General features: G+C 42.1%; 1 protein-coding gene across 1 annotated transcript; it reads left to right on the top strand.

Moving 5' to 3' along the window:
- The first annotated feature begins 552 nt into the window (after positions 1-552).
- DYNC1LI2 (dynein cytoplasmic 1 light intermediate chain 2) lies at positions 553-27,119 on the top strand. Its single transcript, XM_041397383.1, has 13 exons — positions 553-709; positions 1,351-1,424; positions 1,833-1,949; positions 8,029-8,259; positions 14,464-14,630; positions 14,972-15,065; positions 15,690-15,825; positions 16,123-16,234; positions 16,923-16,982; positions 17,696-17,737; positions 18,142-18,259; positions 19,232-19,348; positions 24,121-27,119. The coding sequence occupies exons 1-13, from the start codon at positions 615-617 to the stop codon at positions 24,225-24,227; spliced, it is 1,470 nt and encodes a 489-aa protein (XP_041253317.1). The 5' UTR covers positions 553-614; the 3' UTR covers positions 24,228-27,119.

The raw sequence follows: 27,119 nt of genomic DNA, 5'->3' as shown, positions 1-27,119 counted from the left end.
TGACACACCATCCGGGAAAGTCCGTTTGCAAAATCTACGTGCTCTCCTGGTTCTGTCGATAAACCGAGGGTGTTAGGGGTGTGAGGATGGGGTAGTAATGACAGCAACAATTTACACGGTGTGCTCATCCAGATCTGCCCCCGGCACTGCCGGCACAGGGGCTACACTGGCGGGGCACGGCAGGGCGGGGACCGCGGCTGCGGGGAGGTACCGGAGAGGTACCGGGGCAGGCACCGGGGCTGCGGGGAGGTCCCGGAGAGGTACCGGGGCAGGCACCGGGGCTGCGGGGAGGTCCCGGAGAGGTACCGGGGCAGGCACCGGGGCTGCGGGGAGGTCCCGGAGAGGTACCGGGGCAGGCACCGGGGCTGCGGGGAGGTCCCGGAGAGGTACCGGGGCAGGCACCGGGGCTGCGGGGAGGTACCGGAGAGGTCCCGGGGCAGGCACCGGGGGGTACGGGGAGGTGCCAGAGAGGTACCGGGGCAGGCACCGGGGGGTACGGGGAGATACCAGAGAGGTACCGGGGGTGCGGGAGGTACCATAGAGGTACCGGGGCACGGGGCGGGGCGGGGTCCTCGCGGCCCGGTGAGGTCACTCTTTGTGGCGGCGGCTCCAAGATGGCGCCGGTGCTGGCGGAGAAGAAGCTGCTGGGGCCGGACGGGCCCGGCGGGGCCGAGCTGCCCGGCGAGGAGGACGAGGGGCAGAACCTCTGGTGAGTGCCTGCGGCCGCCAGGGCCCGGCACGGCGGGGCGAGCCCGGGCTCCGCCGGGCTGGAGCGGAGCGAAGCGAGGGCTCTCGGCCGGTCGGGGCCGCGCTCAGGCCCCGCGGGCGGCGGCGGCGGCGGGGCCGGGGGCTAGCGCCGTGGGGCCCGGGGGTGCGTGATGGGAACCCCACGGGCGCAGGGACGGGAGTACCGGGATGAGGCAGAGCGGGGGAGCGGGGCGCGGGACCGCGGCTCTGCGGGACGTCCTCGGCTCCGGCTCCGGCAAAGGCGATCTCATGTGTTTTCGGCTTTTATTTCTAAAGAACGCTTTAAAAAAAATACCTATCGTGGCAGAAGGGCGTATATCGAATATACAACAATCGATTGTGATGAGAGTTAGTTGAAAAGTAATGTTCTGCAGTATTACGGCCTGTTAAAAGGGAGGAGAACCTTAGATGTCCCTGCCTATGGTTTAGAACTCCTAAACGCTCTTCTGTAGAAGGTGGCATGCTTGTGGGAGCTCGGAGCGCTCAGCCTGTGGCTGTGACAGCCCTGCTGCTCCGCAGCCCGCATGTGCCGGCCGTGGGTGCGGATGTGCTGAGCTCACGGTGCTGCCACGGCCGTAACGCGGCCGCTCTCTGCTTCCCCAGGTCCTCCATCCTCAGCGAAGTCTCCACACGGTCCAGATCCAAATTGCCGTCGGGCAAGAATATTCTTGTTTTTGGTAAGTAACACACGCAACCGCTTGGTTTGTTGCTTTTTTATTTATAGAAACAAAGTGTATTTCAAAGGCCGATTGGAGCAAACTGACACATGGCTTCGTTACAGTTGGGTTATGTAATTTGATCTGTGGTCTTGTCTTGTGCTTATAGATTTACTTTCTCTTTGATTTCCACTATTAGATTTATAGCCTATTTTAAGTAATAACAGAGAATAAGATATTCTTCATTCTTTGTTCCGGTATAAGCCATTGGATTTAGCTGAAATACTTGAAAGAGAAAAGCGAAGAACTGTAATTCAGAAGTGTGCAAGGATGCTTCTCATTAATTAAGCAAGTTGTGAAAAAATATTTTCTATGAAGTCAAATGTAATTCTGAAGGTGTTTTCTTTTCCTCTACCAACTGACTGGCAGGTGATGATGGTTCAGGCAAAACCACACTCATGGCTAAAATACAGGGAGCAGAGCATGGCAAGAAAGGAAGAGGACTGGAATACTTGTATCTGAATATTCATGATGAAGACAGAGATGGTAAGTTCGTTTCAAGTGCAATCTCTTTGAGTAGCTGCCATGCTGTTTTAGTAATTGTGGTTTGACGAGTGTGTTCTGGGCTACACCCCAGTAGCTGGTTCAGCGCGGTGCTGGGAGTTTTGGGTGCTGGGTATCCATTTCTGTGGAGGGGAAGGTTTCACAGTCAAGGTCTGTTCTCCCTTCTGCCCCACTGACGGCCTGACCTGTGCCTGGGGCAGGGCAGCTCTGGGCTGCTTCTGGGCTGGGGGAGATCCCTTTGCTGAGGGTGACTTTGTAGCAGCTGCAGTGGCGTTGCTGTGGCTACTTTGTGACTAGAGGAAGAGAGGGATACATCCATGGCAATTTTGTGCTCAGCCTGGATCTCTGGGCGCAGGGCGTTTCTCGCAGGGGCTGCGTGTGGAATTTTGGTTAGCTATAACAGATGTTTTGCTTTGCTTGTCTGAGTGAAGAACAATTTAAAGTCAGAATTAGTGTTTCCTTTTCTCAAGCTGGAGCTGATCTCTTTGCTCTTTGCCCCTTGTCTTTTTGTTGCTGCTGCTGATCTCTTGTCTCTACTGTGTGGAGAGAGATTATGCCAAAAGACCATTTAAAAGCAGGCCTCATGATCAGATTACTTGTATTTTTGGGAGGTTTTGGGACAGGAAGAGATGGGGAGTGAGTTCATTATCTTTGCTCCTAAATGTGTCTCTGCTGATCTCATTCTGGGCAAGCTGCTAGACCTCCTTGGGTTGGTTTGTCTTTAAAAATGGGGAATGTAAGTCTTCCTGTTCATGACTTCCTTCAGAGCTCAGAAGAAGGAAGCCGTGGTGGTGGTTCATCCCTGTTCCTGGGAACAATCAGACTAGGAAGATCCTATAATGGTATTTTGAAACTGGAGATGCACTGAAGGCTTTCAGGAGTGATTAAGTGCCATATGTGACTGGTTGTTATGGAGATTGGGCCTGCACTCACGTGGCAGGAAGCTGCCTTTGGATACTAAGTTAGGCACAATGAAAGGATGAGTACATTGCTATGTCTTCCAGGGGCCTCCTTGCAGTTCCTAAAAATCTTTTGGGCTGTAATTTTAAGTACTTCTTCAGGCTCTGGGTGTAAGTGCTTTTGCACCATGCACAATCTGCTTTAGTTCTGCCTAAACACTTCAGGGGGGAAAAAGCCCCTATGATTAGGAGGGCTGAGACAGCCTGTGTCATTAGGCCTCTTGCAGCTTCAAGGGAGATGCTATTACAAGCAGAAAAATGTTTGCTGTGCTATTTTTCCTGGTGTTATCTATCAAACCTCAAGTATATCACTGCACTGGAAATATTTTGGGGCTATTCCTGAGTGGCTGAAAGTGATAAGTATTTGAAGTGATTAGGAGAAGCCTGTCATAAGAACTCAGGCAGCACTAGCAGGAAAAAAAGAGATCTTTTTGACTGACTACATGCTCAGCTGGCCAATTCAGGTCTTCATGCATCCTCTAATGGGTGTGTTAGGAGCTAATAATACATGCCTTTTTCCTTTCTGTCTCATTAGTGTCATCCAAAAGCAAAATAAATAGCAAAGTGGGTCAGGACCTCCCAGCAGGCAGAGATAACGCTCTTTCTTCTCTAGGACAGGTTTGGATTTGGTTTTTAAACTCTCTGTGCTTCAGATGAATGTGTGCTCATATCCAGATTGGGGAACAAAGGCTTTATAATTGACCCACAATTCTGGAAGCCATAAAGAAGCTCAGGGTAGGCATTCAGGAGCAGTTGAGTGCTTCTGAGGGTCTCTGCTTTTTATTAGACTCCAATGTAGCCAAGACCAGATCACAAAGTTTTCCAGGGGTGCCAGGTCAACACTGGCAACTGAAACTCTGCAGTGGAGTGAGATGATCTCAGCTTCTTTCCCAGGTGATAGAAGATTTATTTGCTCTCTTAGTCTTATTCTTCTTCATTTCACATAAGTTTACTCTGTCCAGGAGAAATATTTTCCTCATAATGCTGAGTCATTCATTATCTACTTCCCACTTCCCTTTGGAAACCTTAAGGAAAATCTGTGTTGTTTCCTATGCTGTGGTCTCCCCATTCCTCTTCAAGGGATGTTTGAACCTGTCTGCTCCTACATCTAAAGTAGAATTTTTTTGGATTGCTGAATACAGTCTTGGTTTACAGTTACTTTCCTCCTTAAGATCAGCTCAGCAATTAAATTGTTCTTTTCAGTTTGTAGGAAAGTCCAGGAAGCATCTCTGCCTTGCAGGCCCCCTGTGGCTCACAGAGGTGCCCATGGACTGTGTGGTTTTCCATGTCCCCTGCTGGTTTCTTGGCAGCTGGAGGCACATGGGCACTGTGCTCTGTCCCCCTGCTCCAGCTCTCTCCAGGTGTCACTGCTCAGTGTGACATGTGGGCTTTGCTTCCCGGGTCTCAGGATACTTAGAATCTAAGTCTGCTACTGAATCTCTGTCTGAACGAGGGGAAAGATACCTTTTTATTTTAAAGTTCTATTTTATCACTATCCCAAATGCTGCCTAGGCCAAGGCATTTGTTCACAAAGAGGTTTGGAGAGACTTGAGAAGCAATCCTGGGAGAGAGAGGATTCTCCTAAATCCCCAGCTACATTATCCTTAGAGCATATGGCTGCTCCTGCATACATGACACCATAGTTCATCTGGATGAAAGCATTTGTAGCACTGCCTGCAAACTTAGCTTTGAATTTTAACTGATCTTGGAGCCCAGGCCCCAAAGTGGAATTTCTCAGGGAATGTAGCAAATTTCAGTGTTTTGCTTGTCTTTATGATGAAGTTGTTTTTTGTCTCTACTGGTTAGTCTGCTTTTGAGGACTGACAATCTGAATTCATAGGAGGTAGAAGGGAAGCTGTGCACAATTTTCCTAAAGGATCTGTGTTTCCAGGGTAGCTTTCAGAGGCCCTTGCAGGGCCAGGGCAGAGTTACAGTGGGGATGTGGAGCAGAACAGGGAGCCAGACTGCATGGCCTGCTCTGTGCTCTGTGTGTCAGCTGGAGCCACGAGCACCAAGGCACATTTCTCACCTGTCACATTGCAGATGCACCTTGCCTGTGCCCAGTGTGCAGGGAAGAGGAGCCATTCTGGGGTTGCATTCTTACTTGTAACAAAACAAAACAGTCTTAGGTTTTACCTCACATTTGGACTGGCCTCAGCCATATCATATGCATATTCCAGCTGAACTGGTTGTTCCAGATTGAACCAAGTCTTGCTGCTGCACTAGTTTCTAATGAGAAAATTGTCTTTTTTTTTTTTTGTTTTTTTTTTGGTCAACATCTTTAAAGTGGTTCTCTTGAAAGTTTTCTTTTTTGCTTTTCTTTACAACTTGAGCAAGGGATATCTAATTGCCATTGATATCTTTGAATAGATGCAGATGTAGTTGCAGTTCACAGAATCAACCATGTGCAATAAAATTCATCAAAGCTAGAAAATTTTTCAGGACTAAAGGGATAATGGAATACTGACAGGATTTGGAGATGTGATTTTAGCAGCTTTTGTAATAGCCTGTGATAAGTAGCTCCTGCTTTTCCAACAGGACCTGGTAATTGTTTGCTCTGTTTTTGTGTGTTGTGTCATGACCAGTAAGAAGGTCCCATTTAACATTCATGACTTGTTGGAGCTTGATGTGGTGCTGACGAAGCTGAATTTTCCACCAAGACCTTGCCAAATTTTGGGCACCCATGCTGTATTTTTAAGTGTGTTTTATGTTTTAGCAAATGTAAATCACAAGACATTCCTCTGTCCTGTTAGAAAGGAGCAAAACCTTTCCTTTTCATACAATGTTTTTGTTTGGGTTTTTTTTTTTTTTTGCTAGAGTACATTTTAATGTGAGTGCAAGGCTTCCAGGCTTCCTGGCAGATTTTGAGTGGTAGTTCCAGCTGCATTCTAGTTTCACCTGTATTCTAGTTCCAGTCTGCATTCCACATGTTAAGCAAAAATTAAATCCTTAAGGGGAGCAAAGGTGCATAGCAAACAAAACAATTTTAACCTTAGATGTTTGCTTTAAAACATTACTTAGAAGCAGTGAATTTGGATATTGTTAATTTTTCTTACTTGTCAAGGTGTGAAAGTCTTCTGCAGAGTATTCCCCACACGAGAATCCTTCAGTGCTGAGGAGGGCTGTAAACTTCCATAAAGTATGGATAGATTTGTGTTAGGTTTTCAAAACTTCCATTCGTGCTCCAAGGAGACAGTTGTACATACACACAGTCCCTGCCTATTAATAACCTTTAGCTCATAGAAAGCTCACGGGGTTTTTATCTACTGGGAGGCTGCTGCTTTAGGGCATGTACACAGGATGTTTCTAGGATGCAGAGAGTCCTGCACACTTATTTCATTTACTGTTGTGTAATAGCAAGCATGTAAGTGTGTTCACATTGTGTCCTACCTTGCTCTCTGTTTTCCAGACCTTTCCTAGACCTTCCCTCTGTCCTCAGAGGTCTTTGGGAGCTCTAGATTCAGACCTGCAGTGCTGTGGGAATCCCTGTGATGCCAGTGATTGGTGTCCTGGAGCAGGGTGAGGTAGGGGAACAGGGCTGGGTGTGCACAGGTGCATTTCTGAGCTCCACAGGGCTTACCCTCACTGATCCCTGGGGATTGAATTGAGGGGTGCAGCTGGCAGTGAGAGGAGCTGTAAGTTCAGAGTGTGGCTGTTGGCCTGTTTGTGTGATGGCTGATGTTGGAATGTCTTAGGACAGCCCAACAGAACTTTACAACAAATGCTAAACGTAGGCTGCCACATACAGCACCTTGATGAGGTGTCTGAAACTGGGCTGCTCAGTAATTTTGTCCAAAGCCTGATTAAACAGGTAGGATGTATATATCTGCCATCTTTTCTTCTTCCACATTTCTTAGCCAAGCTTTTTCTGCAGTCAGGAGGGGTGGATTCCTTCCCAAAATAAAGTCATGATAGCCATAGTAACTGGATTTATTTTGCGAAGCTGAAAGATTCAGGACACAGAAGTACAGTGAGGCAGGGTGATTGTGAAGCTCAGTAGCTGCTTTGAAAATCTGGGCTGTGCAGTGGCTGGTTTGCAGATCTCTGTGTTTCAGAAGTGACATATTGTGTATGTAGTGCAAGAGAGACTCACTGATCCCTCTGGATAGCTGTAGTAAAATAGGGAATACTTAGGAAAGGGTTCTAGGAAGAGTCTAGAAGATAGATACAATGGGGTTGTTCCTCTTCAGCAGAAAGTTCTGAGGATAATGTTCTCTCTCTCTTTCTCTCTCTCTCTTTCTCTCTCTGTCTTTCTCTCCTTTTTTTTTTTAATTTGGAAGACTTGGTTGTTCATGGTACCTGATAGATCATTTTTGGAGGAAACTTCTTTTTCACTCCTTATACTCTTGCCAAGAGTTCAGTTTTGGGGTAAAATGCCAGCTGTCTGACCCAGCTGATCCCCCTGTGCCTTGCATTCCAACGAAACATCCTGCCACTATCAAAAACACTTGTGGAAGAAACACAAAAGCTGCCATACCAGGTCATTTCCCCAGTGCTCATTTGGTCAGGAGTCTGCAGAAGGAGCTGGTGTTGTCAGTGTGAGTTAAGAGCAGGTGGCACAACCTTGTTGGGAAGGTGGGAAGTTCATCCTGTATTTGCTCCTCCCACTCCTGTGCTAGAAACTTAAGCTGCTTATTGCTGGTATCTTGTTTGCAGCTTATTTCTGCTGGGAAGTTTCTTGAGTGTGTGAAACCAGCTTGTGTGTCTGGGAGACGGCGAGGGCAGCGTTCATCCCCTGCTGGGCTGGGGCAGGGCCGCCCCTTTGGGCCTGCACTTAACACATCCCCTGTGTTCTGGGCTCACTGTGAGTGTTTCTAATGCAGGAATGTTGTGCAGAGATTAAAAACTGTCCTGACAGCTGTCCTGAGTAAAAGCTCAAGAACAGAAATTGTTTTTTTAAGGAAAATGAAGCCCAGAAATGAAGCATTTCTGACTAATGTAGGCATTTACACAGGACCCTGTCTTATAAACAAGCAGGCAAAGTGTGCTGGTAGCTGGGCCTGCTCCTTCCACTGAACACTGATGCTCTCACCTGGTCACTCCCAGCCTGGCAAAGCAAACCCTGGCATCTGCTGCCTTCCAACTGTGCCTTTTCCTTTCAGATCACACTCGCTGCAACGTCTGGATCCTGGATGGAGACTTGTACCACAAAGGGCTGCTGAAGTTCGCTGTTTCTGCTGAATCCCTGCAAGACACCATCGTGGTCTTTGTTGCAGATATGTCTAGACCTTGGACTGTTATGGAGTCTTTACAGAAATGGGCCAGTGTCTTGCAAGAACACATTGATAAGATGAAAATTCCTCCAGAAGAGATGAGGCACATGGAGCAGAAGTGTAAGTCTTTGTGCGTTCATACATTGCTGTTGGTTTTTAAATTAGCTCTCACAACATTTGATGAATTTCTTTGGGTCAGTGTTTTGAGAATGGGTTGGATAAAAATTACTTTTAGGTTGTGATTGCAACACTAATTCAAATATACTGTGTTAGGCTTTAAAACAACTCTTCCAGTTTTGCTGTGCTGACAAAACATCAGGTGAATTATTGGTCTACGTCCTGGGCAATAATGAGATTTTGATAATTTGATTTTCAAAAAGGGTAATTAAAAAAAATAACTCAATAAAATGACAGATTCAGTTTTTAAAAGATGGTGACAAAATTCAGTGATGAATTGAGCTGTCTGCTTTGCTGTGATATCTCAGCCACGTCCCATCCCATACTGTGCTTGTCTTACAGAAAATCTCTCTGCCTTTGTTTTTCTGGTGGCTCAAAACTGGTTCTGGTTTCTGTGAAGCTGATGCAGCTAATTGTGTCTCACTACAGCCATTCCTACCCTGTGACTTTAGGAATGTTGTATAAATTAACCTCCTTTCCTGGCATATCCATGGCAGGATGGAATCTAGCACTGGCAGGAAGTCATTGTTGCAGTAGTGGATCCTGCAGTGCTTTCCTAAAGTAGTGTTGAATGTTTCTTGAGATTTTTCTTTCTGTTTTCATATTGAATTACTCCAAAATAAATTTCTTTAGTGGAAAAGACCTTAGCAACTTCCAGTCCTTTGAGATTAAGTAGATTCACACTGATCCTTTGTGCTTGCTGCTTTTGCTCCTGGTGGCTCTCTGTGCTGGAGTGTGGAACCCTTGCAAATATGGTCTGGTAGGTTCCTGAGCTATCATAGGGAGCAGTGTGATCTGCTTGAGCTGTGAGCACTCGGTTGTATTTGTCTAGCTTATAATCCTTTCTGAATGTTAAATATTATGTTTCCAGAAGCCTTGTGCCTACAGCATACCAGCTTGCAGTTTAGACTTAATGATTGAAACCACCCGGGTTTGATCCTTAGGTTGCATTTAAACAAACAGTAAAATATGAGAGTTTTTAGGGGAAAAAATGTGTGTCAGAGATTTTTTCGGAATGGGAAATGGAAAGGCAGTTCTAGTATCAAAATCCAGCACTTAACCCAATTTGCATGTTTGTGAGACACAGCAAATGTTATCACAATCCAAATAAAGGGCGAGTTTGTGCCCTTAAATTTTCCTTTTGAAAAGAGAAGCTTTTCAGCCTTCCCTTGAGAGTGCACTCTGTGAAGGAGGTATGGCAAAGCTTGAGTGCCCTGTCTGAGGAACTTAGAAGGCCTTCCAATAGTGATATCTTAGATAGAGAATTCTAAATTAAAGTATCATAGAAACTCCTGGTTTGTTCTGAGCTCTCCTCGAGTCAAGGGAAGAGGAGATGGGAGAGAGGCTGAGTTCCCTCATGCCTGGCTCCAGCGCCATCTCCTGTTCTCAGGCCTTGTGCAGGACCCTTGTGCCACCTGAACACATCTCTGACTTCTTGCAGACTGTCCCTAGGGCCACCTCTGTGCCCAGAACTTTAGCCATCATGTCCTGTAGTTCTCTTAGTAACCTGTGCTGAGGAAGGGCCCATTGTAACTGTGTCAGGGTAATGCACTGGCCAGGGTACTGCACACCAGGATGCCTGGTGACTGCTTTGGGACTGCTGCCCATCCTAAAGCCACACAGCAAAACTCTCCTTACTGAAATCCTGCTGCCTGTGCCTCCTGGGGTAGGCTGCCACTAAGAAAATGAAGTCACGGGCTGCCTGTGCCTCCTGGGGTAGGCTGCCACTAAGAAAATGAAGTCACGGGCTGCCTGTGCCTCCTGGGGTAGGCTGCCACTTAGAAAATGAAGTCACTGGCTTGCAACAACCCAAATATGTAAAAACCAGGACAATAAAGTTCACAAGGGCAGCTGCAACATAGAAATGGAGTGCAGAGTGATGGGAAGTGCTGAATTTAAACCCCCTGCAGCATAAGGCCACGTGGATGGATGTGTTTCCTGACTTCTCCGGCAGAGTATTCCCTTACTCCTGCTCCTCCATCCCAAGCTGAATGTCCACAGTGCTTTCTCTGGCTGTCACACTCAGCACCAGGACCCCTGAGGAAACACTGCTCAGTCCTGCCCCACTGGCATCCACTGGAAGTGCTGCAAGGTTGTTCTCCATTGCTAAGGTCCTGAGAGTTTCCAGACATGCCTTTGTTAGCTCACCCTTGTCAGTGCAGCTGGACTTTGGACTGCTTGTCTCTGCTGGCAGGGTTTGGGAGGCCTTTCTGCACCCAGCCCTTGCTTCTGTGTTTGCTGGTTGAGATTCTGACTCTTGGCTTGCCTGGCTGGGTGAGAAACTTCCCTTTGGAGTTAAAGAGCTTCCAGAGTGGGCAGCAGGACACACATGGAAGCCACAGGCTGCCTTCTTGGAAATGTACCCAGAGCATTGCTTGCCTGCACTCACTCCATCACTGAGCTGCTCTGGGGGTTCCTTGCTGAGAGCTTGGCTAATATGAAGTCCAGGTACATAATTTGAAATATGTGCATTTAATTCAGGCTCAGTTGTGATCATTCATTATTTGAATAATAATTTCAGGGATGTTGCCTCCCTTTTTAAGACAGCAGAGCAGATAAGGTGGCTGTCAGGAATCAAGAACTGCAGAAAGGAGGTGTACTGGTGAAATGGCAATTACACCAATGACCTCTGGGGTGTTTGAAGCTAAAGAATTGAAACAATAACATGTTTTTGCAAATTGTGTACTGTCCTTTTCAAGCTGAATTAGTTTCAGATTGTCTACCTTTTTGTTTTTCTGATGTGACATAGAGCTGAAAGATTTCTTAAGCTAAAAGATTTTTAAAAAATTAGTTTATCCAGGTATCATTTGTCTAGGAATTCTTTTCACAAGACTAAAATTTTTAATGATCAATAAAGATATGGCACAAAAAAGCTAAAAGTGATTGTGAAGCTTGAAAGAGTGTAAATATGGAATGATTGTCTCAGAAAAAGATTCTTAATTTTTCTCATTCTGCTGTTCAGGGCCTTTGGGATGTATCCATTAAGTTGTAGTATTTGCCTGCGTTTCCACATTGCAGTTAAAGAGCACTCCAAGCCTGAGATTACTGTTACTGGAACAGCCAAACCTAATCACTGAGAATTGCTGTCTCAGTGCAATGCGTGTCCTGAGTGATGCAGCAGTTTTTGGTGGAGTTACCTTGCAGTGCCTCATGTGAGCAACAGCAACAAAACAGTTTGCTGCAACCTCACTTTCATTTGCTGTGTTCAATGCAAAGCTCTAAAGAGCCACAAGTTTGGTAGATAAATCAGCACTCTAGTGGAGGTATGATTTTAATGGCACATCATCACCTGGTGAGAGTTTTTTAAACAAAATGGGCCATTCTGAGTACTCAACCTTAGTGATGGGTGGCAGAATATTACAGATTTCCAAAGGATCTGTTGGTTTTCTGGCTTCCTATTTTATATGCATCATCTTAGGGGTATTTTCTGTTGGAAAACCTAAAAAAGTAATTTTCACTACTTCTTAATAAAGAAAATAGTTGGTTTTCATACCATAGAGAAGATGATTCCTCAGTTAGTATTGTGGGGAGGAGACAATATTCATAGCTCATTAGAAAAAAAGGAAAAATAAAAGACTATGGGGTGTTTGGACGTACGACTTTATATCAATTAAATATGGATACTTTATGTCCATTAAAAGCCTGAGAATGGAGCTCAAATGAGACAGAGCTGTGGGAGGTAAGAAAAGGTATGAAATTGCTGTGTGTCAAATAAATGTTTTAACTGCAGTGAGCTGCTTTATTACTTGGCGAGAGTGCAGTTTATTCATCGGAGCATCTGACAGTGCCTGAGGTCCAGGTTCACTTGGATTTCTTAGGACTGAATTCTGAAGGGAATGGGGGTTGAGTGGAAGCCTGGAGTAGTGTTGAAGAGCCTGTTGCTGTCAGGCACTCCCACTTGTTCCTGGGTTCAGGTGGTGTCTGTGCTCAGGGTGCTGTAGTCAGAGGTTCTTGCTGTGGCTGCTACCTTGTGTAACCCAGCAGTTGTTTGCTCAGAGCTGCCCCTGTTGGCCCCAGTGTTGTGTCCCATTGCTCCATGTCTGGCAGGGGTTAATGCCAGGTCCATCCCTGGGAATCCACACAGAGCTCAGCTCCACACCGAACCCTCCCCTTTGGTGCTGCTGCTGGGTCCTGCTGACTCCTGGGGAGAGGTGGGGCTGGGAGTTGTGGCTCTCTGGGATTGTGCCCTTCATTCCCATTCAGCAGAAATTCATGAGGATGAAACCATCAGACTTCTGAAATTTCCGCCTTGCATTTGCTCTTATTTACATTTCTAAAATTCTTAGAGCATCTAGTGTTTTCTCATGTTGTCGAGTGTTACTCTTTTCAGGAGAGGCCTTTTTTCCCCAAATTTGAAGGGGTTTATTCTCAGTAAAGATTATTTTGCTTTGATATGAACAAAACCCAGGAAAGGAATCCTGTCTGATTAGAATGCTGTGGTAAATTGAGAGCTGTATTGTCAAATAGTCTTTTCTGTGTGATTAAGTCAGAGAGACTCATCCGAACCATTGTGGGACACGCAGATGCTGTTCTTTAAACTGCTCTAATACACTTGGCCTCAATAGTAAATAGTAATGGGAAAGCTAATAAAGGAAAGAGGTACTTCAGAAAACTCCTTTTCTAGTTAAATGCTTTTGGTGAGATAATAAACACGTGGAATCTGCAGAATGTGTGATGGAATTCTGATTGCCTGTCGCAGATTAAGAAACAGTCCTGGAGAAAGCATCCTTTAGAGCACTGCTGTTTCTTCTCCACAAGAAGGCACTGCCTCCCCATGTTAAAAGCAACTACATTTAATTTTCATTTGTTTGTATTTCCTTGCACCCTGGCATATATTGAATTGGTGATTGGAAGTTTTATGGTCTATATTTAGTTTGGGGTTTTTGGGCTTTTCTCTGGAATAGAGCTCTCTTCCACAATAATCACACAATTTTATATTTCAACTAAACATTGTAGAATGTGCAGCTTTAAACAGAAGAGTTTTCTGATTTGTTCTTCTTCCATGCACTCATACCATTGCAGGAATGTTTTGAAAAGGTACCACAACTTCTTTTTGCAAGGTTTGTATAAGAAACTTCCCTGAGGTTTTATCACTTCCTAAAGCTCAGGAGGCTCAGTGCAGTGAGCCTGGTACAGAGGGTGTTCTGAGCAGCCTCTCTGTGTGGCTGGGCTGGAGACTGGTGGCTTTTCCAAGGAGCTTTCCTCACTGTCCCTACAGTTACTCTGCTCCCACTGTTTCTAAAATGAAGGAGCCTTTGTGGGAACAGATCATGGAGTTTGCTTGGCTCTTTGTGTGAGAGCTCTTTATGGCTGAGTGAGGAGAAGGGCCCAGGGCTCCAGCCTGGAGCAGCCACATCCAGGACACAGATTTAGCTGGTCTGTAGCTTTGGTCTTGAATAAAAGACATTAAAGTGTAGATTGTAGCCCAGATTTGATAAGCATGTGTGGGCTCACAGTGCATTTCCAAAAAGGCCGTAATGCTATTCCTTAGGTGCTTCAGTATTGGATAGTATTCAGGATTATTGGAACACTCACTGTTGCCATGAAATCAAATTACTGAAAACATAAAAAGCATTGAGTTTCCTCCGGACACCACTGTAGTTTTGCAGAATACAACTGAGTCTCTTCTGGTAGCCTGCAGATGCCCTTGAGTCTGTGTTTATGCAGGTAGGTTTTATATTTCTAGCATTGGATGCCTGCAACAGAAATGTAGAGTAGTAGGAACTAAAGTAATTGTAAGAAAAAGTGGCTGTTTCAAGTTGGTCTTTTCTGTGTACATTTACATTTTCACTGTGCTTTCTTCCACAACAGGTACCAATTGCAGGGTATAGGCCATGTTGCTAAACCACATTTATGTTTTCTGTTGTCAACTGCCCTATAATGAAACGTTCAGGAATATGTATTTTTGCAGATAATTGTGATTATTTATAATGGCTTCAGCTCCCACTTGATTTAGCTTCCTGTAAGTTTTGATGGAGGAGTGTTGTGGTGTTGAAAAGGGAAGCAAGGCTTAACTTGCATTCAGTTCTCATGTAGTATAAAAGTAAAAAAAAACACCCTTGGGATATCTAGTTAGTTGTAGATTAATTATGGTTTAAAAAGAACTAGTTTCTTTGTTGCAGCCTAAGAATCTCTCTCTTTTGATAGTTATAAAGGAGTTTCAGGAGTACGTAGAACCTGAAGAGGGTTACCAAGGATCACCACAGAGGAGAGGCCCCTCATCTGGCCAGGAGGATGAACACGTTTCCCTTCCCCTCGGAGACAACGTGCTGACTCACAACCTGGGCATCCCCGTGCTCGTGGTGTGCACAAAAGTGAGCCTCTGCTTCTCTTTGCTGCTGTGCTGGCTTTCATTACTTCTCTGTTAAAGGCATGCTTTCTGCAGACATGCAAAATGAATTCTGGATTAGCAGTAGAGGGATTTGTTCTAAAAGTGAGCTTCTGCCATCAACATCAATTTTTACTTTGATGGAATAGTAATAACTTTATCAATTATATGTTAATTGCTTTAGCATTTGATATATCAGTGCTATTTTAGAACCAGAGACTCAAAGTAAATGTGATGGGAGTGTGTAAGATAAGGGAAGGTATTTTAAGATATATTAAATGGGATTAAATGCCTGGGTTTTTCTGGCTTGTTTTCCTGTCTGTCCAGTGTGATGCAGTGAGTGTCCTGGAGAAGGAGCATGACTACAGGGAAGAACACTTTGACTTCATTCAGTCACACATCCGCAGATTCTGCTTACAGTGTATCCTTTTCTGTGCTGAGGAAATTGCCTCTAATCTGGAAGCAAGAAGAGATGTTTTCATGTTGAATTGTACATAACATTCATCCAAGAAATTGCTCTGCAAGATTGCTTGGTATTTAGTTATTTGTTAGAGAATGTGCTACACATACCTAACCTTAGGTGAGTATGTATATTGTTTGGGTTTTTGAAAATGTTGACAGACTTATAAAATATTTTTAAATAGTACATGGGACTTGGACCTTTTGTCCCTTTACAAAGGATTTGCCTTACATTTTGTGAAGTGTTCTTTCTTGATTTTCCCCTCAGAATTTGCGATTTCCATGTAAGTGAGGTCTCATGTGTATATTAAGTTTTTGACATTTTCCAAGTGAAGTAGGATGCAGTTTTCATGTAAGCCTGGGAGGATGGATAACTTTTGTGTATGTCAAAGAAAAGTGCCGTGAGCCTTGCCCTGTTATAGCCCCTCCACCCCTGCATACTAAATGTCTCTAGTTTTGCCTTGAACTACTGTTCAAAGCTAAGTCTAGTACCTATAAATCTATTAATTCCTCTTAATAGATATAATAACTCTTATTATCATTTAGAAACTGTATATTACCTAATTTTCCTTAACTTGAAGCCCAGATGGGGCTGCCTTGATTTATACATCAGTTAAGGAGGAGAAGAACCTTGACCTGTTGTATAAGTACATTGTACATAAAACCTACGGTTTCCAGTTTACCACGCCGGCCTTAGTGGTAGAGAAGGATGCAGTTTTTATGTGAGTCACTGGGACAAGCAGCATGGTGTCAGAAGGGGTTTTATGTAGCACTGCACTGCATGTAACATGGATAGAAAAGCAAATTGAATGGTATGTTGTTCAAAAGCTTAGTATGTGGAATCCCAAATCTAAACAGCAACTGAGTGCATTTTACTTAGACTCCAGTTTTTGCATCCTTGGAATTTAGCTGAGAAATAGGGCTGATCTGTAAGAAAATTGCCTTGTTTAAGTAGAGGGCAGTAAGTAAATATTCTGTGTAGAAGCTGCAGAAAAGGCAAAGCTTTATTCTCTTTACAGACCTGCTGGTTGGGACAATGAGAAGAAAATTGCCATTTTACATGAAAACTTCACAACAGTAAAACCAGAAGATGCATATGAGGACTTCATTGTAAAACCTCCTGTCAGAAAGGTAAAAAGGGGTTATTTCTTCCCCCAAAAAATAAGTACAGTTCACTTGAATGGTTGCTAAGGACTATTAATATTGAAGAACTCCAAATATAAATGTAACTTTTAAAAAAATCTAAATATGTGAAATGTCATGCTTTCATTTATTAGTTATTTCAAATACTGCAAGAAAACCCAGAAACCATTCACCTTATTGAATGAAATAGCTATTTTAGCTATTTTATAGTCCAGGAGTAGCTATTTTACATTTTCCATTTTTGCATGCATGGGGCAGAAACACGTTCAGAAAATGGAGAATTCTTTTGTAGGACATTTCCATTTATACCCACATGGCTTTGAGATTGCCATGTGAAGGCAAAGCAAGATCATCTCAGTTTGTTGAAGAGATGCTGATGAGATTAATATCCAAACTTAAAAAGAAGAATGTGGCTACTTACCAAGAGCTGATCTCTGTAGGACAATGCCGGCATCACTGTCCATCTGCTCCAATATTTTTTATTTTACAGTATTTTTTAATGGCAACTTCTTTAATGATACTATTATTTTAAATGTGAAAGAACAGTTTAAAAAAAAAAGTGAACAATAGTCTTCAAGATTTGCCCCTCTCTCTTCCCTTTTGATCACCAAAGCATAAAAACCAGTTATGATAATTTCAGTTTTTACTTATAACAAAAAAATGTTTTGTTCAACAGTTAGTCCATGATAAAGAGCTGGCAGCAGAAGATGAGCAAGTATTTCTTATGAAGCAGCAGGTAAGAATGGAAAAATGAAAAGAAGTCCTTACTATGTAAGATTTCACTTTAATTTCTTGTTATTGCCTTTAGTTTTTCATTTCTCATTTAAATCACCACGTAGCTGTTTCTCAGCTTTGCAGATTCAGATGTATTTGTGAAGTCAGACTTTATTCTAACAAGTGCAAGTAGGAAATATGGTCACTTAACTTGGCAAGTTGAAGGGAAGAAAAACAGAAAGAAGGTACATGGAGAAGAGGAAGAAGAGACTTTGTATTTCACCACACAGTTGTATTGATCTGTGAAATAGAAATACCTTTAAAACCTAACATCTGAACATTGCAGTTTCATTACAGCCAGAGGCTTGAAAGACTTTAATGTGTGAAATTTGGCTATGCTGTAACTTATTTTCTTTATTACTCTGTGGTTTAAAAAAATATAGCAATACTTCCCTATCCAGGTGATTATAAATGTCCTGGAGGTTGCAGACTGGGGTGTCTGTGGTTCTGGCTTTGAGTTCTGGACTGGCTGTGTGAGACAAAGGCCCAAAGCTTATTTACTCCTTGCACTCAGTTCTCTAGAGGCAGAGTGGGGAAGTATGGAAATATCAAAGAGGAATCCTGTAAATATCAGGAAAAAGATCAAGTAAATTTATGGTTACTCAGCTTCACTGTATTTTATTCCTCTGTATTCTTTGAAATATATTTAATATGCTTAATGTGTTGTTTTTGCAGTCATTCCTTGCCAAACAGCCGGCAACGCCTACAAGAGCATCAGTAAGTAGATCCAAGGAAAAGAGTAGGAGGTGTTTTGTTTCCTTCAAGGGAAAAGGGAATGATTCTAACCTGCAGAGGTCCATTTCTAAATGTAACCTATATAATCTCCCCAAACTGCAGAAAGGAAATAAATAATGAGGCAATATTTTAAAATGTTGCTTATGAAATCACTGTGAAACATTGGATTATTGAACTGAAAATTTCCTGCAGTGATTCAGCCTTTCTTGTAGTAGAGGCACATCCCCAAAATAACTGATGTTTTGGGTGCTTGTTTGTTTTATTTTTCCAGCATGCATCACTACAGTGCCAGTAGAAAGGCTGAAAAAGTACGTGATGTTAAACTTGCTTAACATAACTAATCCTTTGAAATTCTTCTCTGATTTGTGTGATTTGGACTTTTTAAGGAATCTCCTGCAAGAGGCCCTGCAGGATCCCCAAGGACTCAAGGCAGAGCTGGTCCCACCAATGTACCCAGTGCCTCACCAATCACATCAGTTAAGAAACCAGATCCAAACATTAAAAGTATGAATGAGCATTTTACTGTTCTATCATGTGTTATTTCCCTTAACGTGAATCCTCTTCTGTAGAAAGATTTGGGTATCTATTCACTAATGGTATAGTTAGTTTAATAGCAGAAATGCATTTATGATATAACTTTGGATTTATTTTTTTTCTTGTCATTTGTGTGACTTGGAATAGAGTTCTGTTACTGCTAAGCAGTCATACAGAGGTCAAATCATCCTAATTTCCTTAAATTGCCTCAATATATTTATTATGCATCAGGTGGATTATTAGGATGGAGACTGCTCTAAACTACAAACCATTTTATACTTCATATCACTTATTCTGGAATCCACAGTGAACCCTGTTCCACTAAGCCCTCTCTGGAATGTCATTTGCTGTAGCAGATGGAGTCAATTGGAAAGGAAATCTTTCCCTGAGATGCAGCTCCATGGTATTGAAGGGTTTTTTTTCCCCTCTGGGTATTAAGAAGGTCTGCAGGGCCAGTGTTGCTTTTTGTTGACCACTGTAGGGCCATGTCTCACTTCCAGTGGGTAAAATGCCTTTCTGGATCCTGTCACATTGCTGATTTGACAAGTTTTGATTTATTAAAAGCAGTGTGGCATGAAAAGCTGCACTAGAATATCTGTGCAGGTTGTTAATGGGCTTACCAGTCTTTGAATTTCATGTCTGTACTTAATCATCTTGCTCTTGACTTTTACATTTATTAAAAACTTTAAAACATAAAAATATTTAGATTAAAATTTCATTACATCCCCCCATCATTCCAGAAAAGCAGGACTGTATATTCAGCCATATCTGCCTATGCCAAGGTATGCAAAGGACTGGGGTATTCAAACTGAACAAGGATGAACTTTCTCAGAGCTGAGGTTTATTTCCTTGATTGGCAAGCAATTTGTATGTATGTGAAAATAAGTTATAATTTACCAGCTCTCAGTGTTCTGTGTAATCTGTATTTGTTTTTTTCTTTAGATAATGCTGCAAGTGAAGGTGTCTTGGCTAGTTTCTTTAACAGTCTCTTGAGCAAAAAGACTGGCTCTCCTGGAAGTCCTGGTGCTGGAGGAGTGCAAAGCACAGCCAAGAAATCAGGTAATGGGCTTGTTATTGCAGTTTGTTTTTAATAGTTTATTTGGCTCCTTGGTCTCTGGGTGTGTCTCTTACACTGGTCAGGAAAGTGACAGACCTTGACAGATGACAGTACCAAAATGTCTTTAAAAGAAGAGCTAAACTACTGCAACTTCACACCTCCAGGGCTTCTGTTAAACTCTGTTAATTCTTTGAGTGAAGTTGCACTGCTGGGATTTCAGTGACATTTGAGTCTTGATCCTATGCCAAAAGTGCTGATTTATTTTTCAACTTCAGAATTCCTTCTTTTCTTTTCTTGATGCTTCGCTGTTGCACAGGAGATGCAGTTTTTTGGGTTTGGACTGGAGTTAGCAGTGAAACTATTGAAATCTCCCCAGAGCTCAAGTTGAAATGAATCACTGCTTGTGACAGCTTGAAGTTGTTCACTCATTAATTATTTAGTATTTTCTTGCAATCCAACACAGCTGGTAACACTGACAAATGGGTGCCTTCTGTGTGTGCTGTGACTGCACTGTGGGAGATCCTTGCTGATAAATAATGCAGCAGTTCAGTGAAAATGAAAGAAACCTGTCAGAGTGGTTGGTACCTACCCAGACCTTGGTGGTGCAAAGTGCATTGTCCACCTGACAGATGGAATTTACTGCTCTGATTCTTTGACTGTTACTGTTCAATACTGGCATTCCCATCACACTGAGTGTTCAGGAGCCTTCCTTCCAGAATTCTTTTCCTATTAAATTATAGATAGATGCACTACTTCTGATCCCAAGCTTGTGCAGTCTTGTGGGTGTTAATGGTGATGCCAAATGCACAGTGCCTCATGCTGAGAGGGGAAGGTAAGGCCCAGACATTCTGAACTGGAAATAAGAAATATCTGCTCCCAGCCACACTGATGGTTCTGTCAGTCAGAGAGCCCAGGCAGCTGGAGTCTGGGTATTTTTAAATTTCTTTTTAATTGGGAAGGTTTATATATGACATTTCATGTTCTAAAAGCTCAAAAATGCCTAGGATTTGACTTAGAGCAAATCAGGTATGATTTTCTGTGTTTTGTTTCAGCATGATGAATCCTGTAATTTTGTCTTTATTAAACTTAATTATGAAGATAACAAAATGGATTTGTATTATATATTATTTCCATAGTAATATTATTTCCATGTTATAAAAATGCTGAACTAATTCTTTCATAATCCAGAATGCCCTCTTCAGTTAAACACTGAAAGATGTCCCCTGCTTCATCAAATGCAGCCTCATGTGTTACTCACAAAGTCAAAATAGCTTTTATAGAAATAGAACTGGAAATATTTTTAGGTGTTATTTCATCCATGCTTTCTATCTGAAGCAAAATCAGTTAGGGAGTACCTGGCTAGTGATTAAAAAACAAACTCAAAAATAAAAGCTGTAATGTCACCTTTCCAGGGAGCCTATTCCAGTACTTAACTTCTCAGTTACTTTTTTCCCTTGCCCAGTGTTTTTGAATGCCAGTACTCTTGGTCTTGTTTGGGTGGCAGTGGAGCTCGGTGTAGCCCCTTTGTGTTTGCAGCAGTGTTTGGGTTTGAAGCTGTTCCCCTCTGCCTGTGACTTGTGTGTGGCCTGCAGGAACAGATTTGTGTGCGGGCCGTGTTGTTTGGCTGTGACAGTTCTGTCCCCCAGTTTGCTTTGTGCTCAGAAACAGCTGGGGGTGGCAGACAAGGCCCTGCCTGCCCTGAGAAGGGGTGAGCTGATCTGTGCTAAGATGTGTTCTGTTCACATCTCTCAGGGGGACACGGGGTTGATTTCATCTGTGTGACACTGAGCGTGATTTTTTTATAACAGTTCAGCCAGTTTAATACATTTTCTGCCACCTCCTAGGAGGGTTTCTAGTCTGTATCAAATTCAGTGTCTCAAAAGCTTGTGTGTTTGCTTGATCATTGTCTTCTATTCTATCATCCTGCACTGCTTTGGTAATTTATGTATATAACTTTTTCCCCAATCCTATCTTTCCAAATCCTTTGTTGTCTCTTCGGGCCTACATATCTGCTCTCTTCAACAGTGGGACAGGGTAGATTGCTGAAAAAAATACTGACCAGTGCTATGGATAACTAGTGGGTAATTTTATGAATTAAAATTATATTTTTTGCTCCTTCCTTAACTTCCTTGATTTTGATAGACTAAATTAGACAAGTTCTCTTCTGGTCTCCTGCTAGAGGCTGAGCTCTGTTTTCACCACTAGCTTGTTTGTTAGTTCCCATCATTGGCTTATTCTTGTCCTGAACAAGAATGATCAGAATATTGTACTGAGCTCTCAGATCTACCTCGTTGTAGTGCCTTCTGCAGCAGTCCTCTTTCTTGGGTGGAAGTGCTTCTCCTGAATGATCTCAGGGTTGTTTTTTCTTGGCTACATTGAGTTGGCAGCTCCTATTCCTTTGCTGGCTTTGGAAGCAGAGCAGTTGGCTTTCACTCACAGGAGAAGGTGCCTGTTCTTGTCACCTGCTGTGCTCACACCTTACGTGAACCAGTGTAAGATTAAACAGTACTGAGAAGGTAAGGGCTCCTTATGCTGCTCCCTGAAAAGCTCTTGGGTTTGTGAGGTACCTGGTGCTGGTGAGAGCACCTGTTCCTTTGTGGAAGAGTTGAAAAGAACATCTTTGAGAAACCATTATTTCCAGCAGCATTCTCTGTGCAAGTAAATGTGCTAAAATTATCTCTGTAAGCATTTCAAATGTCTAAACTGTTTAAGGAGCCTGACGTTTTCAGAAGGTTGATGACAAAAATATTTTGCTTTAAAGAGACCATCTGTTTCTCTCACAGCTAGGAATAGCCTGAGGTTGAAATGTTGAGATTCTGTCCCAGGATGAGAGTGACATTGTGGGTCTTAACAACACTGGTCAGACTCATTGATGGATTGGTTTCTACTGTGACAATTCTTACCTGAGAAAAATCTGTCTTCTGGGCAGTGTCATGTCCATTTTTCCTGCTGTGCAGTGCTTCTTTTTTGTCTTTGTTTCTGGACTCTCTTTTATGTCTAGACCATGATATTTCAAAAAACTTCAATTGGTTTTTTCTGTGGTGGATTATTTTTCCACATCTGAACTTCTATAGTCACACAGTTATTTCATTTATATTCATAAGAAGATTCTTTCAAATTCTAAGTCTGCCTTCCTTCTCTATTCCTGTACAGAGATAAAGAACTCAGGTTCCCTGCTCTCACTCTGATCTAGCAAGGGGAATTAATTGTACACAGCTGGGGGCGTGTAATTGTCCAGAACACATCTCACTGAATGAGGCCATCACTCCTTGACAAATTTGTAGGGAAACTGAAAGCAAGTGTCACTCACATTCATAATTGAGGAGAAACTCTGATTTTCTTAAAAACAGCTCCCTGTGTTTCTTCTCCTTTGGAAGGTGCTCCCCGTGGTGGTAAAGGGGAGTGTATTCCCCTGCATTGGGAGAGTTTTTCCTGTCCACATGGAATACATGAAGTATTTGCAGGACACTGCTTGGGGTTATTTTGGAGTCCTAAGGAACCAGTTCATCCAGCATAAAAAACAAAGTTTTAGTTTTTGTTTAGATTTGTTCTTGTTTAAGTGAGGATTTTGTGTGGCCTTTATTGTTTTAGGGTTTAGGCTCTTTAAACTCCCAGGTGCCATGAGTCTGCATGTGAAGTGTTTTGTATTTTAAGTTCTGTTACAGAACATTAATTAATGAACTCCTAAATTTTGCTTAAATACTCCTCCTTTGAGTAGATGCTACGTAGAGTGCTGTGGCTTATGCCTAGTGCTTAGGTCCTGGTTTCCTATTGATTAAAGGTAACCTTTTAACTTGGTTATGTCTTTGTACTTTGGAAAAAAACACTTGAATCTCTCCCAGTCAAATCTTGCCTTCTTAATGTTTTCAGCATGTACCCTGGAAAAAATCCACCTAATATTTCACACACATTTGAGCTGGAAAACAGATGCTTGTTAAATTCTTTGGCTATGTAAGGAAGCTGTACATGGTTATATAATCTACTTTTTGTCTAAAAATATAGCTTTTTAATCTTAAATGCTTGTATGCTCCATGCATTAGGCTATATTGTTCCAATTTTGGTGATGAATTTGTCTGTGTGGGTTTATAATTTTCAGAAACACTGAAGTAAGCTGATGGTTCAGTTAGGGAATTGTTAAAAAGTTTTGAGTCTAATATAGAAATGTAAGATATCCCTTTCCATGAAATACTTCAGTGTGTCTGGTTCCAATTGAAGAAGTGCTTTGAAATGCCTGCTTGGAGATATTACATGAGTATGCAGTTCCTGTCCCCTTTTTAAGGGAAGCCTTGGCTGCAGATATGAGACTTCTTCCTGTTACTTGTTTCATATTCAAATGCAGCGGGTACAAGTGCGACCAAATAAATGGGATTTCTTTTTTAGCAGGTGTCCTACATACCTTGTGCTTAAAGTTGGGTTTAAATAAAGTCCTTGCTATCAGTGCCAATAATAGAATTGTGAATGGTTGATTTTTACGGAAGATTCTAAATACAGGTTTTTAGAGTGTTAGTTGCTATAAACACATCACTGGTGGTGTTGTGCTTTTTCCTGCTGTGTAGTTCAGCTTTTCATCTCTCTAAAGTGAATCAAACCTGAGTATCAGTTTTTACACAAAAAACATCCTGCATTGTGCCAGGCTCTGTGGCCTTGGGAAGGTGGCAAAATAACGAGAAATAAATCATATATTGCCATCTAAAGGTGATTTATCGAACACTTACGCTTCTTGGTTAAAACATTTCATTGAAACTCAATTGCTTCGTGTTCTTTTTCTCTCCAGGACAAAAGACAGTTTTGGCAAATGCTCAGGAGGAGCTGGACAGGATCACTCGCAAGCCTGACCCCATGGTAACAACAAACTCTCCTCCAACAGAGAACGAGGCTTGATGGGCAGAACAATGCAGATGTAAATGACCAAATAACTATGTATAGTGATCTGATAAGACCAGGAATTTTCTGCTATGGCAGATGCTATCAGTTTTCTCTGGGCAGGGGAAATGAGCTTACTACATCATTGCCTTGTCCCAGTAAAAAGTGCACATTCAGGAAGTTTGCATATAAAATCCCTCTGTATAAGATAACCATTTAGAGTTTATATAGGGCAATTCTTTTGGTTTGGAGGTAAAGCAGGTGCAGCTGCATTTCCTGTTGTGAAGAACACAGAGAAGCAAAATGGAGAATTCTCTTAAAAGTACTACTGACTGCACACGAGGCAAGAAAGAGAACTGAAACCCTCTTTCAGAGTTTCTGGAATTGGCTACTTGTATGTTTGCAATGCATTATATTCTTGGAGTGGTGGTGGTGGAACAGCATTAACTGGGGGAAAGAAGCCAAGGTGGGGAATGGAGCCCTAAAAGGGGAAACGGATTTGGGACAGCAAGAAACCAGAATGTTGGATTGACTGGAGAGGAGCAATGTTGTCAAATCCTGTGTTTCACAGGGGTAAATAGTCACTGTTTTTAAAAGACTACTTTACATTGGAGAATTCCAGGCCAAACACTAAGAACCATGGGAATTTATTCTTGTTATAAATCTTGTTTTAGTTTTTAAAGAAGTCTTAAGAGTGTGGATGCCCTTTCTGGTGTAGCTGACAAAGGGAGAAACTAAACTTGTTTAGCTCCAAGTGCCTGGCACAGTATGTGATGTGTCCTTAGAAGGTGCTTGAACTTATTGTGCACTGTAGTACAAACAGTCACTGTTTGGTTTTATTTGAAAAACAGTAGTTTGTCAATTTGTATTTAATTTTAAATCCTGTTTTCTGATAGCTTCTGCCTTTTTTATGCCAAGAGGTTGGCCTATGAAGAATGGTGGGTGACGGATCATTTTCCCATAATGAAATGTGCTACAGAACACTCTCAGTATTTTTCTTTCTTACTTTTTTGTAACTAAATATTAGCTACCAAGCTAAAATGGATTCCTGCCTTACACCTGTGGAGGTTTTTAAAAAAAACTTTCAAGGCCCTAGTTCCAACAACATCTGCTGCAGGTGCAGCCAACTCCAATTCTGAAGATAACCTAAAAAGTATGAATGTGTACACGATGGACATCCTGAAGAAGTTGTTTTGTGTTTTCTTTCATGTAGCATTTCATTTGGAAAGATGGGTTGTGGTTGTCCCTATTGCTTTAAGGGAGCCCTGTCCATGGTCACATAAACCCTCATTCTGTACAAACACAGCTGCAGTGGTTACTGAAATGGCACTTTGATTTTATACACGGTATGCTTGTTTTACATGGACACACTACCAGAAATTAAAAATACCAAGCATATTCTGTGCTCTTAATGCTGAAGGGAAAAACCACAATTTGGATTATACAGAGTTTACTTTTTATTGATATGAACTTGTTGTACTAAATCTGATGTCTGGATATAACTTCCCTAATATATATTGTTACTTAAAGATACTGAATTAGACTGACCACTAACACAGTGCTGGGTGTTAACCTCCACTCCTATATTACAGCAAGAGGCTGTTCATGTGAGTCTGTCTAGACATCTAGAAAGCTAAGAGTATTTACTTGCCTCTGACAAACTATCATGAGTATGTTACTTGTGCCAGTTTTTGTTGTTGTTGTTGAAAATACTCTATTTTTCTTTTTCTTTTGTCTTTTTTTTTTTTTTTTTTTACTTTTTTAAGAAATTGTATGACCTGAAGTTATACAGTTGTCTAGATAACAGTTAGACTAAGACTGTGGCTGGCTGATGGTGATGTGGATGCACTTTCTGGTGTAATGGGTGCCAGTTGCAAGTTACCACACCAGAAGTAATTACACACTGTCCTCCTGACACTGAGAAGTGAGATTGGAGACTAAACCATCAAAAATTGGACAGGAAAACTGAAGTGTGTGATTGTAATGGCATAGTTTGAAAACCTCAGTCTGAAACTGCCTTTTTTCTCATCTAACCTGATAAGCACTTTTCTAGCAATATGGCTAAAACTTACAATTGAAGTATTTTCCAGATGTATAAAAATGTTGAGTATACTAAAACTGATCAAAACTGTTACTGTGTCATAACTTATCAGCTTTGAAGAAAGACAAAACAGGGACAGATTTCCAGTTTCTAATTGCAAGTGAATGCTCCTAGTTTACTGAAGAGAGGTGTAAGTAATGTAGCATCCTGTGGGTGCCAAAGTCTGCTGGCTTTGGTGAGCTGCACAGTTGTTATTCTGGTGTCTTCAAGCATTGGAACCAAAGGCCAAATGCAAACAGCCTTTACATTTTCAAGTGAAACTTCATTTTATTTGCAGATACACTTGTATGGTAGACTGTTTAAACTATTATATGCCTATATTTATATGCATTATAGTGACTGCATCTACTGTTCATGTTTAAACTAAGAAAACAAAAGATGAAAGCATTCAACTTGAAGCAAATAGAAAACTTTAAAGATTGGCCCTCCATAAAAATGCTGTGGTTATGCTGCTTGATTTTAAGTTTGCACTTTTTTTATTGGCATTTAAAAAAAAAACAAAAAAACAAAAACTGTTTAAACTGAACAGAATTTCGTATTTTATTTAATTTAACTACGTTGAAAGTGACTGCTCTGTACATGTGAACTTAACAATATACATGCTGTAAATGAAAGTTCACTGTCCTGTATACTAAGTTTATTGGTTTTTCTTCCAACTTACAATTAGGACTGCAAATGTATGAAACAAACCTTAGTCCACTTGTATGGCTTTAACCAGGTGCAGTATGCAGTCATGTGGAACCTTGCTTTCTAGTGCTGGCAAAACGAGGACGTCTTTAATTACTGGCTTCAATAAACATGAATCCAGA

The sequence above is a fragment of the Onychostruthus taczanowskii genome, unplaced genomic scaffold (genome assembly GCF_017590055.1).
Source record: "Onychostruthus taczanowskii isolate IOZ18803 unplaced genomic scaffold, ASM1759005v1 scaffold139, whole genome shotgun sequence".
Taxonomy (NCBI): Eukaryota; Metazoa; Chordata; class Aves; order Passeriformes; family Passeridae; genus Onychostruthus; species Onychostruthus taczanowskii.
The sequence above is the reverse complement of the archived record's forward strand: the minus strand, read 5'-3'. Positions and strand labels throughout refer to the sequence as shown.